Here is a 20,879-nt window from a genome sequence, read left to right on the forward strand (position 1 = left end):
TCAGTCCAAACTTTTCCCTTCTCTAATGCTGACTACAGAAAAGAGGCCATTCATTAAATATTACTGTCTACAGACTGAGAGTTCCTTATTTGAAATGTTTGGGGACCAAAAGTGTTCTGGACTTCATATTTGGGGATATACACATACTGAAGTATCTTGGGATTAGGACTCAAGTCTACCTTTGATGTAGCTCAGTGGTGCCATGCCTTCTTGAGCTACATCAAAGGTATTTTTGACCTGTTGAAAAAAATTATTTTTCTCATTTACCTGCTAGGCAGAAGTTTTAATTAACCATATTTCTTTGTTTGTTTGTCTGTTTGTTTTTTGAGACAGGGTCTCATTATGTAGTTGAGACTGACCTAGACCTCATTATGTAGCCCAGGCTGGTCTCGAACTCACAGTGATCCTCCTGCCTCAGCCTCCTGCATGCTGGGATTGCAGGCATGCGCCGCCATGCCCGGCTGTTAACCATATTTCTTATATTGATACCCTGCCCCAAAATTTACCACAGCAGAAAACCGCACTATGAAATCAAAAATGTCAACTAATTTTAGAAGTTACCCACTTTTTATTCTCTGTGCTTTTTTTTTTTAAAAAAACCCTTTCATTGTATTCTTATCATTAGTAATTTTCCCCTTAATTAAAAACTTACCACGCTTATTGTACATTATTTAGGAATATGGATAGACAAGGAGAGAAGAAAGCACCTGTAACTCTTAACTAAATAAAAACAAGATCAAAGGCCTTACTTTTAAAGGTGAGATTACAGGTTTAGGGCTGTATGAGTTTTTTCATGCCTCTCCATTCTTCTTGTTAGTGAGACTACTCTGTTACTGAGACCTTATATAGTAGCCTTTCATTAATGTAATCTAGCTATGTAATTATCATTCCCACCCCTGCTAAATAGCACTCTTGAGAAATGTTTTTTGTAGTTGAGTTTTTAAAGCATGTTATTTGCTTAGAACCTGGGTCGAAGGATGCAAATGTTGTTAGGTTTTTTTATTTTATTACCAAATGCCTTCTGGGAAATTTGACCAGTTTATGCTTACACTAGCATTTTTGAAAACTGCCCTGTCCCCTTTAGTTACTATTGATGTTTCCAAGAATAAAATAAAAATCCAAGTCATTCCATCAGAGGAATAAAGATCTTTGTGTGAGAAAGAACATGTCTTTTCAGGCTTTTCCCCCTTCCACACACTTGGAATTGGGATTTTGTACATTTATCACTTTGGGACTTTTAGTTTTACCTAAAGTCCATGTTTTCTCAAGTTGAAATAATGGCTTCTTGAGTAGGTAAAGAGTCTGTTGTTGGATCCATTGAATAGAATAGAGCGCATGTGCAATTTGAGATCATACTGTTTTTACAAGGTTCAATGAACACATAGCTTGTGAGGTTGGCAGAGGCTATCAGGAAGCATTGCACTACATTGAAACGGTTGAGAAACATCCATCTGCAGTACGAATAACTGTCTATTTCATAACTTACTTGACCTGATGGGCATTTGTATTGTGTTTACATCTTTGCACACATTCTTTTTTGCTAATTTTGTTTTTTTGGGGGAGGGTTTGGTACTGGGGATCAAACTCCTTAGGTCCTTGCACTTATTTGCAAGGCAGTTTGGTACCAAGGATCAAATTCGGGTCCTTGCTCTTGGAAGGCAGGCACCACTGAGCTAAATCCCTGGCTCCTGTGTGTATGGGGGGGGTACTGGGGATCAAACTCAGGACCTTGTGTTTCCGAAGCAGGCAGCAGAACCACTGAGCTAAATCCCTGGCCTTTTTTTGTTTGTTTTTTATTTGGGTTATACTGTGGCATGGAATTATCACCAAATTTTTGAAGACTTTCAGTTATTGAGGAATTGATTCAGAAAAGCTGTAAATTTATATTTCTGCAAGTAGCATCTGACTTTGCCCTTTTCTTCATCGTTAAAATAGTGGTCATTACTCCGCTTAACTTTTTGTCAGTTTAAAGGGGTAAAACATTGCCTAGTCTTGATTACTAAGGAAAATTGTTATATTTATTGACCATTTTAATTGGCTTCATTTATGACCTTTGTCATATTTCAAGAGACTATATTCTCTAAAAGTTTTTAAAGATATTATGTACATAAAATATATTGGCCTGTTTTCTTCCTTGTATACTTTTTTTTTTACTTTCCAGTATTTTCCTTATCAGATATCAGTCTTTCTGTGCTGTTTTCGTTCATTTTTATATTTCTGTTTTCTTTTGTATTTTGAGACAAGGTCTCACTATATAGACCAGGCAGTCTTTGAATTTGTGATCCTCTTGTCTGGCCAACCCCCAGAGGTGTATTACAGGCATAGATAGACCACCACACCTCCTTTTGTGTGCTTTATAAATTTAACTATTGTCTCTGGAATTTACTTTTGTATAAAAAAAATGAAGTTCTTCTTTCCAAATGATTGGTCATTTCAGTAATTGAATTATACAGCACCACAAAAAGTAAAAGGGAAAGAAGAGAAACTTGGTTATGACACAAAATTCTTTAATTTGTGGATTTTGTTTGCATCTGTGCTTTTAGTGAATGTAAAATATGTCTTGGGTCTTCTTATGAGTCCTACTTTTTTTAAACTAAGAACTGTTTTTGAAGTCCATTTTACTATCTGTGCATTTCATTTTCCCAAAAATAAGGCTGTATTTACATAAATTTTTGCTCAAAGAGAAGCAGTAGAGCTTATTTTCAGGGGAAGTCTTAATTTATGTACAAAATCTGCGTGTTTTCAAATACAACGATGTCATCTTCTCCTGGACAACAAGTGATAGGTATCATAACTCCCAAGCTCCAAGTTCTGGCCTGAATTTCTTGTGCCTCACATTTCCTATGGAGCCACTGGGCCCAGTCACTCATGTCCAGCAATAGAGCTCTCCCTGCATGAGTACTTCTTGTTCAAATAGACTGCTTGAAGTGCATTGGCAATACTGTTGGCAATGATTGTATCCCATGACTTCTTCACCCAAGTCATGACCTCTTGCGGGCTGAGGTTTCACAAAGTGTCCATTAAATCGAGTGCTGATTAAAGACTTAGGTGACAGCATTGGCAACAAGAATGTTGGTCCACACAAAAGCGACAAAAAATTGCAGGCAAATTCAGAAAACATTTTTCACACGTGTACACTAAGTACAACACTATATATTGAATTATGAAGATTCATATTAGATACAACCACATCCACCTGTTATCAAGTCCACAGGTTCTTGGTGCGTTGTGTCTGTGCTCCAGTTGGTCATTCAGCAGTAAGTTTTGGGTTCGTTTTGTTTACATAAGTGTTTACCTCTCATCCAAAGGTGCCTGCTTGGGTATTTACAAATACTCAGTTATAATTTATGTTATCATTTAAGTACTAATGTCAATAATATTTATTCATATTTAATTGCATATTTGTGTTTTATAATTTAGTATGTCCATCACGTATTGCAACGGACATACTAATTATGTCTGCTTGGCTGAGGACCTGGGGCTTATTTTGAATGTAGGACTCAATGAACATCCTGAAAAATCATGCCAGCTCTTACTTTCCGGGAAACACGGCACCCATTTCTTCTAAGTTCTGCCTCATTCTGTGCTTACTCCCGCTACCCTTACCACATCTGCATCATCTTTATTCATTCTTTTGGCTGTTACTGTTCATTAAGAAATGTATTAAATGTCTGTTACAAGGGGGATGTAAGTGTTGAGGATAAATCACATCTAAATTTATTATAGAAAATTTCATGTACACGTGCATAGAGTATGGTGAAGGAAATAAACTCATAGTGATTCTGTAGGCAACTAAGACAAAGAGGGAGGCTAAAGGGCTGTTAAGAGAAAACACACGTTTGAAGCATTCAAGAATATACCCTAATTCTCTGTAGTGTGGTTTTTAAACCAAAGCCAGAAAGATGTCTTTGGTACATTCTCATTTGAGGACAAGAGAGGATGTTTCTTTTCCTTCTCCTGTGCTCACTCTACTTGGTCTGCACAGAGAATTGTGCCTTGCCCACATTGTCATTACAGTCTCCACCCTCTTGCCAAGTTGTAGGAAAGGGCCCACCACCGGCTGAGGGTGCCCTCCACAGCGGCTCACTGTTGGGTATTGCTGATGTGAGTCTGTTTTACATTATTGTTGCTGTCATCCTTGCCTTTACTCCATCCTACAGGTGTCTTAAAATTTAATGTTTCAGGAGAGGAGAAGGAAATGCTTGTTGCATCTTTTTAGCCACAATTTCTTCCTCGTATGAGGAATGTTTTCCTGTTGTAAAGAGACAGTGCTTCTTGTAGTCCAATGCAAGCAATTTAATCATATAATCATGTGTAGAACTATAGTGTCATATATGACAGTATTAAATAAAACTCAAAGTTTAAAACAGCAGCCATTAAAAATTGAATTGCTGTTTAGTATATTTTCTTGCCATAATACCGAACCTTGTGAGACTGGGTGAATAGTTTTAGGTGGAATGTGTTCTCTAAAGTGATATGAGTATACATATTTAATTGATTAGGTCATTTACTTTGGTGTGAATCTGGTAACAAGACTAAGGCTGTGAATTTACCTCCTTGCATAACACCAAGGCTATTATGTTCCATGATATGCTCGGCTTTCTTAACATCAGCAAAATCACTAATGATACTTTTATCAGAGGTTCAAATGTTCCTTTATCTGTGGATGAACAATCCAGATCATCAAGCAGCTGAGAAAGAAGCAACCTAAAAATGTACCTCTAAGAATTTGATGAGGTTTTCTTTTGCTGCAGAGAACAGTAAATAATAGGCTGTTCTTACTATCAAGTAATCCTAAACATATTTCACTTGGAAACTCATTTTTACTTAAAGTAGTTGTCTGTCAGCAATGTCCAGTTATGTTTTTATTTTATTTATTTTTTCTTTATTGGTACATTTTAAGTTTACATAGTTACATTCATCATTGGGATCTTCTACCTTTACATGATTGATGTGTCTTGATTCTTATTTTTTCCCCATTACCCTGCCCTTCTTTCACCCCCTCCACCCTTCCCTATTTACCAAGACTTTTTTGATTCCATTTTTTTCCTTTTCTCTTATTTTTTCTTTTCCCGTTTTACCTTTCCCCATCCCTTCCAGTTATGTTTTTAAAACTTTCCTTGTAGATAATTCTTTAAGACTTTTTGTTTTGTTTTGTTTTTTTAGTACTGGGTATTGAATTTGGGACCTTGAGCTTGCAAGACAGGTGGCAGTAAATCCCTAGCTCTTTTATGAAAAGATTTTTTTTATCATGTGATAGATTAAAAGAAGAAATTGTAAACTTGATTGTAATTTTCAGTCTTACTGGGGTATTAGTGTTAACTGAGGTTTACGCAGTGTGTCTTTAATACTTTAAATTACGTGTTTTCAGATTGATAAGTGAAAGGTCAGTTGGCTGGAGTGTGGGGTGTACTGCAGGGTAACACTGAATGTGATTAAAAGAAGAAATTGTAAACTTGATTGTAATTTTCAGTCTTACTGGGGTATTAGTGTTAACAGGTTTACGCAGTGTGTCTTTAATACTTTAAATTACGTGTTTTCAGACTGATAAGTGAAAGGTCAGTTGGCTGGAGTGTGGGGTGTACTGCAGGGTAACACTGAATATGTACCTAATGTTAACTGTGGTCTTGGGGTGAGTGGTAGGGGTCAAATGGGATCATTGTACTTAAAGAAATATTCTCTTTTATGAGTTTTTCAATAGTGAACTAATGAGAAGATAGGCATCAAAAAGGAAAAGAACAAAATATCGTATTAATAGCAAACTGACTCCCTAAAGTGTACAAAGATAAAGAAAGTATACCTCAGCAGCTGTTTTTAGGCAAGCTTTTTTCAGATGAATTCGTCTATTATGGATGTTCAGATTTTAAAAATTAGTATGACTATACTAATTACTATGTAATGGTAATTAGTATTCAAGTTAATCCATAATGGATCTACTGTTTTGCTATTAAATGAAGCCTATTTTCCTTCTCTTGTAAGCTTTTTTATAGAATATAATTAAGACAGAGCTTTCTACTCGGCTCTTCAGAATTTGCAGGGTATGTTGGAATTATCTATGAGATTATTTTGAAATATTTCTCAATGGTATACATATTTATTTTTATTTCCATTTTAGAACAAAATCCAGTCTCATAGCAGAGGAGAATATAATGTTTACAGCACCTTCCAGAGCCATGAACCAGAGTTTGACTACTTGAAAAGTTTAGAAATAGAAGAAAAGATCAACAAAATTAGATGGTTACCCCAGAAAAATGCTGCTCAGTTTTTATTGTCTACCAATGGTAAGTGTAATCTCTTCATGTGCCCCGTGTGCATATTCCATAGATAATACTTCACTTTCAGGAGGAGTACTGTGCAGAGAGGTGTTTGTCAATTTTTGTTCCCTATACAAATGTAAACCTTGCTACTTTCCTTTTCTTACTGTTTACTTGCAGTTTTTAGATTCTCTTGAGAAATCTGGTAGTAGTTTTTGTTTACCCCATATAGTTGGTATTGTCAATTTTTGTTCCCTATACAAATGTAAACCTTGCTACTTTCCTTTTCTTACTGTTTACTTGCAGTTTTTAGATTCTCTTGAGAAATCTGGTAGTAGTTTTTGTTTACCCCATATCTAGTTGGTATTAAAAAGAACACCATTGGATTTAGGATGCTACTTCTCAGTTTAGAACCTGGGGCAGGTTTCTAGAATTTTCTTCTATCAGCGAGCTGGAGATAATAATGTTTATATTATGGTATTACTGTAAGTTCTGGATGTGTTCGTTCTTCTACATGAGTATGAATGTTCAATCAGTGTTTTGGTACCAGGGATCGAACTCGGGACCTTGTGCTTGCAAGGCAGGTGGCGGAACCACTGAGCTAAATGCCCGGGCCCTCAATCAATGTTAATTTCCTTTTTCTCTTCCTTTCCAAGTGCTGTCAAAGGATGGTACATCCCAGATGTTTTCTAGGAGAGAGTTCTTCTCACTTGACTTCTTCCTCATGACCAAATGGCCAGGAGATGATGACTTTTTATATACTGTACCTGCCAAGTGAAGGTTACTAAGTGAAGATTAGACTTCTCTAATGACTCTGCCTCAGTTTGAAGTTCTTTATATATGTTGAAGGATTTCTTCCTGTTCTAATATTTTTCCCCCTACATTCTTGCAATTTGTTTTATCTTTGGGGTCTTGGGTGATTGAGGGGGCTGGAGGTACTTTAGGATCCAGGTAGCCTAGTCTATAAAAATTTAGATTAAAGGGCTGGGGATTTAGCTCAGCGGTTCAGTGGCCTGCCTTGTAAGCGCAAGGACCCGAGTTCAATCCCCAGTACCAAAAAAAAAATTTTTTTTTTAGATTAAAATTTTTTGAGGGTGGCACAGGGCTAGGAGAAACCGTTCACATTTTATCAGAGGCCGATTTCCTCCAGCTGCCTGGAAAGGTGGACAGCGAACAGCAGAAGAAAAAAAAAAAGACTAGAGACTTGGATAATTCCAAAACATATGGGGGGCGAGGAAGTCAGCACTTCAGAGTGGGCAAAGACCAAGTCTCTCCATGCTAGACACTATTTAGTGGGCACCCAATAATGGGAGGGCACCTTGGTGACTGGGGGGGGTGGTAATCTTATGTCTGAGCCTGTGCTGATGCGAGCGGAAAGGAGAGCATTCCCACCTCGACAGGTGGAATGAGTGGGCTGATAAGGAACTCCCCCCCGCCCCCGCCAACCTTTCTCTTTTGTGTAACTTCTGGCTTCTCCAGGAGCCAGGCTGTCTTCAGCTGACGCTATCTTCTTGCCTTTGAGAACTCAGCTTTGACCCAGGGCAAAACAGAGTTAAGTTTCCAGGTGCCATAGTCAGCTCTCGGATCAGGCAACTTTGGGCCTTAGACAGCTATAGTCATACTTTAATTATGAAATGATTTTCCCCCAACATTTATGTAGAAATGCTTCTGACAGCATTTTATCATCCTTCTCATTTAGTAAGAAAAGCAAATTCTAGTGCTTTGATCTTCATCATTTTCAGAATGTGGGCCCTTGGCCCACTACACTGAATTCTTGGTAACACAGTCCTCAAAATATTGCCATATCTGTAACTTCCAGCATCATCAGTGGAGGAGCTGTGTTTACTATTGTCATATTTTGAGATAGTCCTAGTTCACTTTTAATTTATAAATAAGCTAAGTTATTTAAAATAGCACTCGTGCTGGGTTTGGCGGCACACACCTGTAATCCTAGTGGTCAGGAGGCTGAGCCAGGAAGTTGGCTGTGAGTTTGGGTCTAGCCTAGGTGAGTTCAAGGCCAGCCTGGACTGTACAGTGAGATCCTGCCTCAGAATCAGTCAGTCAAACAATAGCATTCAGACACTTCCATTGGATATAAAGTAACGTGAAATAATATATAATTACACTGTTTAATTTCTACTATTAGAGTAGTCCCCAGGAAATTTTGTTACATATTTCCTATATGGGACATTTTGTTCCTAATAATTAATGACTTCACTTTTTACAGGCTAAATCATTTTACTTTTCATAAAAAGAAAGTTTTAGATGTGAGCCAAAGTGGAGAGAACAGTATGATGAAGCCCCAGTGATCTGCCACTCAGGTTCCGTGGTTCTGGTTGTGGCCAGTTTGTTTCGCAGTACTTTTCTTCCCCTCCTTCATAGTGCTTTTTGGAAACAGATTTCATTTCAACTCATGTATGTATGGATTAAGTCTTAGTTATCTTTCACTTTTTCTACCCACATCCATCTTCCACAGAGGCTTTATTGTGCTGCTTTAGCAACACATAGCTGGCAGATGAGCCCTTCTTGGCCTCCAGAGGATCGGTGCAGGATGTCCAGGGGCTGGGCAGGGATGTGAAACCTGCACAGTTATCATCTGTAGACAGAACCAACCGTGTCTCTTAAATGCGTACGTGGAGCACATATATTTGAAAACTCCTTGGCCAGCATTACAAATCATTTAAAGAATACATTGTTGATTTTTGTTATTTGTTATTAATGAATTCTAATTAGAACACAAGTAACAGGAGATTGCACTATTGTAGGCTGAAAATAGTTTTAACAAGTAGGGTGCATTTTGGAAGAATAAAATAGGTATGGGCCTGGGTTGGGCAGGTATGGGCCTGGGTTGGGCAGGATGAAATGAGGAAGGGTGGGAGGAGTAGGACTTGAGCTGCATCACAGAGCTCTAGTTAAAAGGACAGAAAGGAGCTGGGCGAACTTCAAGCTCAGTCTGAGTAGTGTTTTGAGACCCTGCCCCTCAAAATAAAAAGGGCTGAAGCACTTTTTGGTAAAGCACCCTTCAATTTATTCTCTAGTACCATCAAAAAGGAAAAATAAAACAGCAATTTGGGGAAAATGTTAATATCTGTTAGATATGGGTAACTTCTTTATTTTGTATAATTTTTTTTCTGTGAAATATAACACCTCTGCAATGGGTCTTTATACTCAAAATTAGAAACTCCTACCATGGGATAACATTTGATCTAATAATTCTTTTATTCTTTTTTTTTTAAAAATCTTCTTTTGCCTTTATGTGAATGCTCATTAATTTGACATTGCAAAAATGTCTAACTAACCTGTTGACTGTGAGCTTTAAATATGTGAAAAATACAGAGTTCACTGTAAATAGCTTGTTGATAGGCAGTGTTTGAATTTCATTAATAGCTGCATTCCCTCAAAGGAAACTCGGACGCATGCTTTTCCCTGCTCTAACCCCCTGCTTGTGACAGCAGGAATACAGGGACTTTTCGACTTCTGGAACGTGTTATTAAGACCTTTAGGAAAACAAGGACAGCTCTTGAGAATCTAATAATCCTCTCCTCTCCAGATATGTGTAACATAATCCTGAATGTAGTTTTATAGAACGTGATCATTCTTGCATATCATCTCTAGATATGGCCCAAAAACTCCAGTTTTAAAAAATTTTTTGTATGTCATGTATTAATTTGTTATCTGTCCCTAGAGCCCTGTACTGAAGGCACATATTTATCCTAATACTGCTATATCCTGTGTTTTTTTAAAAAACAGTTGTAAACATCTTTTTTATTTATTTGTATTTTTTTGTACTGGGGATTGAACTCAGGACATTGTGCTTGCAAGGCAGACAGCAGAACCACTGAACCTAAATCCCCAGCCCTGTAAACACCTTAAATTAAACATTTTATTGCATCCTTTTAAAAATTTGATGTTTTAGCCGGGTGTGGTGGCGCACGCCTGTAATCCTAGCACTTGGGAGGCTGAGGCAGGAGGATCTCTGTGAGTTCGAGACCAGCCTGGGCTACATAGTGAGTTCCAGGTCAGTCTCGACTACATAGTCAGACTCTGTCTCAAAACAAAACAAAACAAAAGCAAAAAATTTGATGTTTTAAATTTTTATTTTTCTGTATGGTTGGTTTAATTTAGAAAGTTTTTATCCTATAATATAATAAAGATCGTAAACTAATTTCATCCCATCTGAAAATTTGATAATCACATTGTGATTTCTGTATTTGGTTATTTCATAAGGATTATGATTTTAGATAGGTCACAAGATGACTTTGGGGGGGAGGGGTAAGGTCATTCTCATTGTCTGCAGATGATTTCAGATACTACACTTGATCTTAGCCAAAAGGCTGAAAGGCGCTAATGATTTCAGAACAAATATTTACTTCTAAAACACACAATTTAGGCAACACTCATTTATCTGTCTAGGGTGTATAGATGTATATAAAACCAGTGCACAGGTTTTTAACTTAGGTGCAAGGGGAATATAAATAAGATTACAAGCCAGGCATGGTGGCGTACTCCTGTAATCCCAGCCCTCGGGAGGCTGAGGCAGGAGGATTGCTGTGAGTTCGAGACCAGCCTGGGCTACATAGTGAGTTCAGGGTCAGTCTCAACTACATAGTGAGACCCTGTCTCAAAAAAACAAAACAAAAAAAAAAAAGATTATATAGAGTTGAGTTACTAAAGTTAGCAGTCTTTCTGTTTATATTTCATCTTTGAGAAGAGCATCTTCAGGGTATCAAGTGTTCTAAACAAGGCAGATAGAGATTACAAGGCTAGCAAATCATTGTTTTAGAATGCTTTTATCAAATGGCTTTATACATTATTTAAAAAGTTTTGCTGCACCCATTTTGCTATGACAGATGATTAGGGATGTGATAAACTTATGTAAATTGCTGTAAGTGTGGCCTGGACTTGGTGACTTACTTAAAAACAGTAGAATGTGGCAAGGGGGGAATAAATTTATACAGTGGAGAAAACTGGCAGGCATCAACACCACCAGCCATAACACACTGATGTTGTGTATTCCCTTAAATGTTGCAGTGAGAAATCACTTCATCTTTGTATTCTCCTAGAAACCCATGATCCCAGTTTGATCATGAGAAACAGCAGGCAAACCCAACTGAGGGACATTCGACAAAGGAGCCTGACCACCGCTACTCACAACTTGTCTAGTTGTAGAAAAATGAGGGAAAGTCTAAGATATTATTTAAGTGGAAGAGGCTAGGGAGACTTGATGACTAAATACAGTGATGTTTGGATCCTGAAATCAAACAAGAATGTTGTAAAAAAAAAAAAAAAAAAAGCCTGGTAAAATCTTGAGTAAAGTCTGCAGTCTTACTAATAGTCATGCACAATGTCAATTTCTTAGTTTTGGTAAATGTGTTGTGGCCGTCTATGATGTTGGTATTTGACGAAACCGGGCAAAGGGGCACTGCTCTGTTTGCAGATTTTCTGCATATCTAAATTAAATTCCAAATTAAAGTTTATGTTTTTATTTATTTATTTATTTTGATACCGGGGATCAAACAGGTCCTTGGTTTTGCTAGGCAGACGGTGGAACCCACTGAGCTAAATCCCTGGCCCTCTATTTTTGTTTTTAAAAGATACTACTTCATACAGTTGGGCACACGTTTTTCAGTAGCCAGTTTTCTTCTGGCCCAGTTTCCTACTACTCCTCTCTGACAGAGAGGTGAGGGAGCCAGATTTAATGGAGATATCAAATGCAAAAGAGTCTGGGATCATTGATAGGAACTTCTAAAGAGTGGACCGAGGGAGCTACGTTTTGCCATTTTGATTCTAAATAATAGGCAGAATTAAGCTGTTCTTTTTACTTCATAAATGAAAAACTAAGCATATATGTATATATTTGTGTGCATAGTCACATAAATGTCTGTTTCTACACATACATACGTTCAGTTTTTCCGTATAGCTTTAGTTCGTTTTAAAGAATAGAGAGCTGTCTGTGGCTTGATTTGCATATCACATGGAATTTTATGTGAATACCATTTCATCTGTAAAATCTGTCATTTCTTTACTATATTTTTACATATTTAGTATGTGTTTTTATTAACATTTATTAGATTTTTATTAGATAAGGGATATTAAAACTTCCAGGTAAAATATGAAATGGCATATTTAAAATATCAAGTGGTTTTTCTATCAGTATTACCTTTTTAAAAAGAGCTTTCTTTATTTTCTCCCTAGATAAAACAATAAAATTATGGAAAATTAGTGAAAGGGACAAAAGACCAGAAGGGTATAACTTGAAAGAAGAGGATGGAAGGTATAGAGATCCTACTACAGTTACTACACTACGAGTAAGTACTTAAGAAAGAAAATGGTGCTCACAGATAGGATTTTATACTCATGTCATGTAGAACTTGAACAGCAGTAATTACAGTTAAGGTGCCCTACTTCCACCTCTTGCCCCCATTAACAATCCTGTAACATGTTGGTTTTCTCTCCCATTTCATCCTGGAAACTGAATCACAGTGGTCTGACTGTGACCAAAGGCAGAACCAGGACTCAAGACACAAGATTTTCGTGATATATCACTGTTCTTTGGCTTTCATGGTTGAAGTGTCATGAATTAATATCAGGGTTAATAGCTGTTAATAGAAGGTTTTTCTATACAGATCAAAAAAAATAGAACAAAAAGGGCTGGAGACATAGCTTAGTATAAAAGCCCTAGCTAGGTTCAGTGCCCAGGAAAAGGGGGGGGGGCACAAATCTTTTGGTTGTAGTTTAAAAGTACTAAGAAATAGGTGTTACAAATTAACTTCTTTTTTAGATTCATTAATTTGAACCATAAAAATGTATTAGTCTTGAACATCTTTTAAGTAAAAGATTAGAACTAAGAAGTGCAGATTCTAGTAGTATTGCTTTGGTAAAAGAAGGTAAATTGTCTAAATTACTGTTTTTTCCTTCCCATTTTAGCACTTTCTAAAGGATCAGTATCACTTGCTTTTAAAGCCTAAATCTGTATTTTTTTGTAGAGCAGTGAAGTGTTCGAGCCTTTTGTAAATTGTTTTTTGTGTCTTATTGACAGGTGCCAGTCTTCAGGCCCATGGACCTAATGGTAGAGGCCAGTCCACGAAGAATATTTGCCAATGCTCATACTTACCACATCAACTCCATTTCTATCAATAGTGATTATGAAACTTATTTATCTGCAGATGATTTGCGGATTAATCTTTGGCACCTGGAAATTACAGACAGGAGTTTTAGTATCCATTTGGTTTCCTTCCTTCCTTCCTTCCTTCCTTCCTTCCTTCCCTTTCTTTCTCCCTCCTTCCTTCCTTCCTTCTTTCCTTCTTTCCTTCTCTTCTTCCTTCCTTCCTTCCTTCCTTCCTTCCTTCCTTCCTTCCTTCCCTCCTTCCTTCCTTCCTTCTTTCCTTCTTTCCTTCTCCCCCTTTTGTGTGTGTGTTAAGGGTAAATGACATATTGCATTGATTTCAGAATTCAATCCATGGATTTATAAGGGATTTGTCTATTATATTTGTGAAAGTAGGAATTTTGGTTTTTTTAATTTCGTTTTCTGTTTTAAAAAATCAAGTTTGAGGATAATGTATTTGATTCTAATTGTAAAAGCATTTCTGTCAAGGCTGGAAAAATGAGTGCTCACAAGCTGTGGTACTTGATGGTATACAGTCAGAAGAAATTCTTCAAATCCAAATTTTATTGTTCATATTAGCCCCCTAAAATTTGTATGCATATTTAAGTATGTGATGTAAACATATATGCCGGTCCACGCTTATAGATCCATGAAGTGTAGAAATGGTATAAATACATTTATTTTATTTTTTGCTTGTTCCTGAGGCAGATCTCACTATGTAGTACTCCAAGCTGGCCTTGAACTTGCTGTGTAGTTCACACTGATAATGAACTCAAGGTGATCCTCCTGCCTCAGCCTCCTGAGTGTTGATATTACAGATGTGTGCCGCCATGCCTAGCAAATATATTTAAAGTATGTTTTTTAAATTCTTGATAAATGGTAGCAGTCATTACTACTACTGTGAGCACACTTTCTAGCTATCATTTCAAGATTCAATAAAGCTTTATCCTAATTTTATACTTTACCAACAGTATTTGAGTATGCTTTTTTCTATCTTTACCAGTCTTAGTTGAAAATGTCTTTTCTTTAGCTTTGAGTTTCTTTTATCCCAAGTAGACCTTTTTTGTGTGTGTTCATCTGCCAATTGTATTTCTTTTTACTTTTTTCCAAATTTTTACTGTTCTTTATTGATTTTTTTTTCTCAAAATACCCTTTTTCATGTTTAGTAAATTTAGCTCTTTATGCAAATAAGTGTCTCATTCTGTTGAGGTATGTTTTGAAATTCTCTTAAAATTTATGAAACAAATATTTGATATTTGTGGCTTTTGGGATTTGAATCATAATTAAACCTCTATATGTTAAAATGTGCTTTCTTAGATCTAGTTTTTGTAGCTTTAAAAATTTTGGTACTTCTGAATTTACACTCATAAAAATGGAATGCAACTTAGAAATAGTGGTTGTTTCTAAGTCTGTGAGTGAATTCTGGGTTTGAGAAATACAGAATTATATTTGCCCATTTTGAAAGTGAGATTCCTTAATAAAATGCTGCCTAGATATTGTGGATATCAAACCTGCCAACATGGAAGAGCTCACAGAAGTGATCACAGCCGCAGAATTCCATCCCAACAGCTGTAACACGTTTGTGTACAGCAGCAGTAAAGGAACCATTCGGCTGTGTGACATGAGGGCATCAGCCCTCTGCGATAGGCATTCTAAACGTAAGTCGGACTGGTGAGTGGCTTGGTGGTGCAGTGCTTGCCTAGCACACCTGAAGCCCTGGTTTCAGTCCCCTGTACCATGAATGATTGAATGTATGTCTAGTAGTAACGTAGCCTTTTGTTCTGAAACAAGCACCAGAAACATGCTCAGGGCCTCCTGTACCTTGTGGGGCTCCTATCTGTGAGGCATTCCCAGTTATGGAAGTCTATATAGCAGGGCTCCTTCGGGACTTGCTGTTAATTCCCAAGGAACACATATTTATAGTATTCCAACCTTATATTCAGGCAAAACAAGTTTTTGTCTGACTTCCTTCCTCATTCCTGTTTTCTGTTTTGTTCTTCCTAAGAAGATTTATTCATAGGTGTTTTCTTGGCTTAAAAATAAGTTTGAAAACCACTAGGTTGTGGGATGGTGGTATAGTTCAGTGATAGAGCATTTTCCAGCATGTGTGATCCCCAGAGCAATCATAAATAATGGAAAAAACTAAAGGGTTGCAGTATTATTTTTGATTTTTTGAATGTATTTGAAAATTTGGAAGTAGGTATAGACCCTTTTATCAAAATACATTTAGCTGGCCACTAGAAAAAAATCTTGCTATGAATTTGGATGGGTGAGGATGTAATATTTCCCATGGTGATGATATTAGTCAAAATCAGCCAGGGATGTTGAGAATATACCATCCTGGTGCCTGGAAGTCCAACACCCCAGCTGAGTTTAGTTCTGCTGAATTAAGCATCTGACTCTGGGAGTGTACTGTGTACTGTTTTGTCATCAACTTCAATGGCAAATCATTTTCTGAGGAACTTTTAAGAGAATTCCATTACATTCTTGTATAGCTAACAAGCTGTTTCTCAGTCCTTTATTATTAGCCTGGGACTTTACCTCACTGTCAGAAAGTTTGTGGATGGCTGTTTCAAAAAATGACTTGTCTAAACCAGACCATTGGTACACTTTGCCCTTCTGTTTCTCTCTTTTTGCTTGTTTTTAGTGTTTGAAGAACCAGAAGACCCCAGTAACCGGTCTTTTTTTTCCGAAATCATCTCCTCTATTTCTGATGTAAAATTCAGCCATAGTGGTCGCTATATGATGACTAGAGATTATTTGTCAGTCAAAATTTGGGATTTAAATATGGAAAACAGGCCTGTGGAAACATACCAGGTATTTGCAGTTCTTTCTTGAACAATCACATATAAGTGTATACTTTCAGGTGTTTAAAGAGGATTTTGTACATGGTGTTAATCTCTAATAGAGTTTGTTCATTAGGCTTTTTCCCTGAAGTCCATGAACTGTTACCTTCCCATGTGCTTAATGTCTATATACCATACTTTGTATTTTCAGTTCAATTTTGGTTTTTTGGTTTGTTTTGTTGTTGTTGCTTTGGGGTTTTTTTTGAGAAAAGATCTTGCTATTCAGTTCAAGCTGGCTTTGAAAGCATTATGGAGCCCAGGCTGGCCTCAAATTCAAGGCAATCCTCCTGCCTCAGCCTCCCAAGGGCTGGGGTTACAGGCATGTGCCACTGCACCTGGCATCAGTTTGGTTTTTTAAAGTATGATTTTGTTACCCATTTGGGTTTAGTATTAACAACTTCATGTGCTGCTGCATAGTTCATATGAGAAGGTGTGAGCACACTGCATATGAGGGTCAGGGTGGGAGGAGGACTTGGGGGAGCAGCCAGTGCTAGTTGAGGTCTCTTGGGCTGAAGAATGTGTGGTAGTAGTTGATCAAGAGCTTAAGCTTTGCCTGTGGAATCAGATGGTCTTGAATTCCATGCTTTGGCTGGAAACTGTTGCCTTAAGCTAAAGCAGGTGGTCTTGAAAGCTTACCAGGTGGCTTTAGGAGCTGCCTGTTGGCTGTAGGATGTGGATCAGCTTGAGATTCTTTGCCAACCTTTGCTCCATATCTACTACATCAGAGAGAAGAGGTTGAAATACACAACCCAGCATGGGTTTGGGGCCGGCAGAAACCGTTAAGATAGAAAACACTTAACACTGTACCTTTCTTAGTTTTCTCCTTTTGGAAACAAAAATACCTAACACCCACAAGTTAAGGGAGGAAGGGTTTATTTCAGCCCAGTTTGTAGTCCGTAGTCAGATGGCTCTGAGACACAGTGTAGCATGCAGAGGGGCATCACAAAAGAGAAAAAACATTTCATGGCTTGAAAGAGAGGCAGGAAAATCAAGCACGAGGACCCAGAAATAGCACTCCTCTCTCTTTTATCCAGGTATTCAGGATACCCACCTTTTGGGTGGTGCCACCCACACCCAGAACTATGCTAAATCAATCAGTGGACTAATTTAGTCATCACACTCCCTAGATCCAGCCACCTCCAAAAGCCCCACCTTATGACCACATGAAGCTTTGGGGTGACATTTAGACATAAGCCATAACACACTGCCTTAGGACTGTGGTTCATAAATGATACCTTCTTTATGTTACAGATCCCTAATAAAATTGAGACAAAGTTTTTAAAACTTTAATCCTATTTGGCTGACAGAAGCCACTCAATATTCTTTTTAATGGTATTAGAAATTTCAAAGTACAGTAAATACTATGTTGAAATTAAAACGAACAAATCACATACTGTTTTGTTTTAAAATATATTTTTGATAAAACTCCTAGTTACCCTTTATCTTCCCAGTCCCACTGAGAATTGCTGATTTGGTGAGAATCCCTGTACTGTGTATATTATGAAATGTTGCTGAATTTGAGTAATCTACTTGAAACGTTACTAATTTGTTTATTTTTGCTTGTGATGAATTGGATTAATGATTGACAATAGTCACATGTGTGCAAGTGTAGTTCATATAGATTTAACTATTTTTGTCGAATTTGTATGTGATTGAAAGGCATTTTTTAGTCTTTTCTGTTTTTCACGTTACTTGCAGACACATGACCTTTTAACCTCACATCAGCTGCCTTGCTCTGTATTACAGATTTTCAGTTACTGTCATGTGGACATGCTAGAATCATTGCATTGTTTAAAGTAAATGTGCACTTGAAATGATGATAGATTGTTTCCTAAAGAATTCTAATACAGAGGTTACCATTGCTTCATTTTCAGGCTCACTCTGAGTGAAAAGGGGATAGTTGATAGATGCTCCTTTTTCCCTCTCATCAAAACAGATACTTTGAAATTTTCCTGTGTACTTCAGCAATATCAATGTTGAAATGTATCATATTTCTCAGACTTTTAAAATACCAGATTTCCTTTTTAGCTTATCATTTTTGTGAATTTTATAGGGTTATAATTCAGAGTGTACACCTTTGACAGTACATAGTTATACAAAGTGATGTAGCTAAATTCCTAAAGGGCGCTTATGAGGTAACCATCAGAACTGAGCACAAACCTGAGCACTGCGCTGTGCACAGGGTACACAGAACACTTGAGTGGGGCAGACCAACCTGTGGAAAACCTGTGCCCCAGATGTGGCATCTGGAAACAGTGTTTTATCAGCAATTAACAGACTGAAAGCCAACCAATGATAATCCCTATTGCTATAATGTACTTTTGTTAGTCTCTTACCTGTCGTTCTAAAAAAATTTCTGGCCTAAATATAATGGTTGGGCTTATCTAAATACGTGTGCTGTGCCCAAAAGAGAGTTTTCCCCTGTTGGACAGTAGGGAAACGTGCTTCCCACAAGGGGGTTTAGGTGTGTAAAAGGGTAAAACACTTATAGTTGATAAGAGTATTGAAATTTAACATGATCAAAAGGTGTGTGTTGTCTGCATACATACACTTTTTTTTTTTTTTTTGGTAGCAGGGATTGAAGTCAGCAGGTGCCAGAACCGCTCTGCTAAATCCCCAGTCATAAATAATTTTTAGATGTATTATTTTCCTGATTTAAGTGATAGTTCTTGAGGTAAAAAATAATGTGTGTGTGTGTGTGTGTGTGTGTGTGTGTGTGTGTGTGTATGTATCTGTTTTTCCCCCAGGTGCATGAATACCTCAGAAGTAAACTTTGTTCGCTATATGAAAATGACTGCATATTTGACAAATTTGAATGTTGTTGGAATGGATCTGACAGGTAATTGATTTTAATTCACACTCTCGCAAATATGAATTTTATTAGGTAATAGAAACTTGTTTCATGGCTCCTGTTACAGATGCCACATTAAAAATGTGGTCAACACTGTTTGGATTTTGCAGGTCCAAAATTCATTTCCCCAAGGAGTTCAAAATAAATGCAGTGATCTTAGAGCATAGCATTACTGACAGATGTCAACTAAGCTTGGGATTAACTGGTAAATGTGACACAAGATATCTACAGCAGAAAATTGTAGTTATCTAAATTATTTAAATATCTTAAAATTTCCCCCTTTGAGGCAGATAAATGACATTTCTAGCTAGGCATATTGGCACACCTATGCATGCCTATGATCCCATCTGCTTGAGACTGAGACAGGAGGATCACTTGAGCTCAAGACTTTAAGACAGTGTAGCAAGTTTCAGTTTCCAAAACAAATTAAAAACCATGTTTCTGATGTGGCCAATGCTTAATTAAAATGATATCTTTTCACTTTGGTTGTTACTCTATTAAACTGTTCCTTAAAATATTTAGGCAACAGATTCTTTGAATTGCATGCGCCATTTTTCTCTATATATTGCATTAGTAACTCACAGAAGCAGTACTTTATATATCCTAACAATATTATCATGGGTATCCTTTTAATAATAACCAATTTGTATCAGTGTGTTCCTTTTACAGTTTCATCAAGATCAATACCATTCTTTGCCATGATAAGTAACTACTTTTAGTTGTCAATTTTTTTTTTTGTGCTTGCCATGCAGGCAGCAGCACCACTGAGCTACATCCCCAGCCCTTTTAGTTGTTAATATTACTTACTGCTTACTGTGCTCCAGCTAAAAAAGAAAACACAATTTTGAAATTATTTAAACAAGTAACTAGAGATATTTTATTCGGCAGTAATTTTATCACAAGTTGATAATATTCTAGTCTCATGATAATTAGGCATTATAGAGAATAATAGAACTGGGAATTTTTATCTTTTGTCTCGTTTTTAACTTAATCACTGGATTTTAGTAAGAGGCCCAGTAATAGGTTGGTCACCCTAAAACAGACCTATTCATAGGGGTGATCGATCACACAGTACCTTGGACAACTACTGGTAAAGAAAGCTGAGGCACTAGAAGGGAAGAAGAAAAGAGAACTGAAGAAGTGGAAGGGAAAAAGATATTGACAGAACAGGGTATATGGAACACGGCTATAGCTAGTTCTTCCTTGTGCTCTTGGAAGTTTTAAGTTATCTCCTTTAACAGTTAAACATTTTTGGAGTAACTTCAAATTTACAGGAAATTTGATAGATCTCTGTTTCCCTCATTGCTGTTTGCTCTATCATGGTCTCTTTGTTCTTACAACTTATACCTGTTGACATAAAATCCATGCACATGGACACATTCAGATTTAACAGTTGTGCATCACTTGAGAGGAAACACCAAACATGATTAGCATCACCCCTAAAATCTTTACTGTCTCCTACAACTGCAGGCATCTAAAGTAGAAACGGGTCCACTGATGCAGTGCTACTGTCTAATCCACGGACCTTAAAATTCCATCACTTTGTCTCAGTCATTTCATTTATAGCAAAGACACTTCAGGCGCAGTCCAAGATCCTCCCTAGCAGTTATGTGTCATATCTGTTTCCTTTATTCTAGAACAGTTCTTTATAATTCCCTGGACATTTAAAAAAAAAAAAAAAGACCAATTATTTTATAGAATTTTGTCCCCCTTTTTGGCACTGGGGAGTGAACTCAGGACCTTACGCTTATGAGATAGGCAAGTTGCCACTGAGCTAAATCCCTGTCCCCTAGAATATTCTTTTCTTTTGTTTTTTTTTTTTT

At 37.1% G+C, this 20,879-nt stretch overlaps 1 protein-coding gene across 4 annotated transcripts in view; it reads left to right on the plus strand.

The window, feature by feature from the left end:
* The window catches only part of Ppp2r2a (protein phosphatase 2 regulatory subunit Balpha), an 88,795-nt gene that overhangs the window by 64,098 nt on the left and 3,818 nt on the right, over positions 1–20,879 (plus strand). For all 4 annotated transcript variants that reach the window (XM_010623605.1, XM_010623613.3, XM_033765493.1 and 1 more), the window contains 6 exons: positions 6,116–6,281; positions 12,450–12,562; positions 13,294–13,471; positions 14,853–15,017; positions 16,007–16,176; positions 18,953–19,044. In XM_010623605.1, coding sequence (XP_010621907.1) covers positions 6,116–6,281; positions 12,450–12,562; positions 13,294–13,471; positions 14,853–15,017; positions 16,007–16,176; positions 18,953–19,044 — 884 coding nt within the window. The remainder of the gene's footprint in view (positions 1–6,115; positions 6,282–12,449; positions 12,563–13,293; positions 13,472–14,852; positions 15,018–16,006; positions 16,177–18,952; positions 19,045–20,879) is intronic.

The sequence above is a fragment of the Fukomys damarensis genome, unplaced genomic scaffold (genome assembly GCF_012274545.1).
Source record: "Fukomys damarensis isolate Sample0158 unplaced genomic scaffold, DMR_v1.0_HiC HiC_scaffold_18, whole genome shotgun sequence".
Classification (NCBI taxonomy): Eukaryota; Metazoa; Chordata; class Mammalia; order Rodentia; family Bathyergidae; genus Fukomys; species Fukomys damarensis.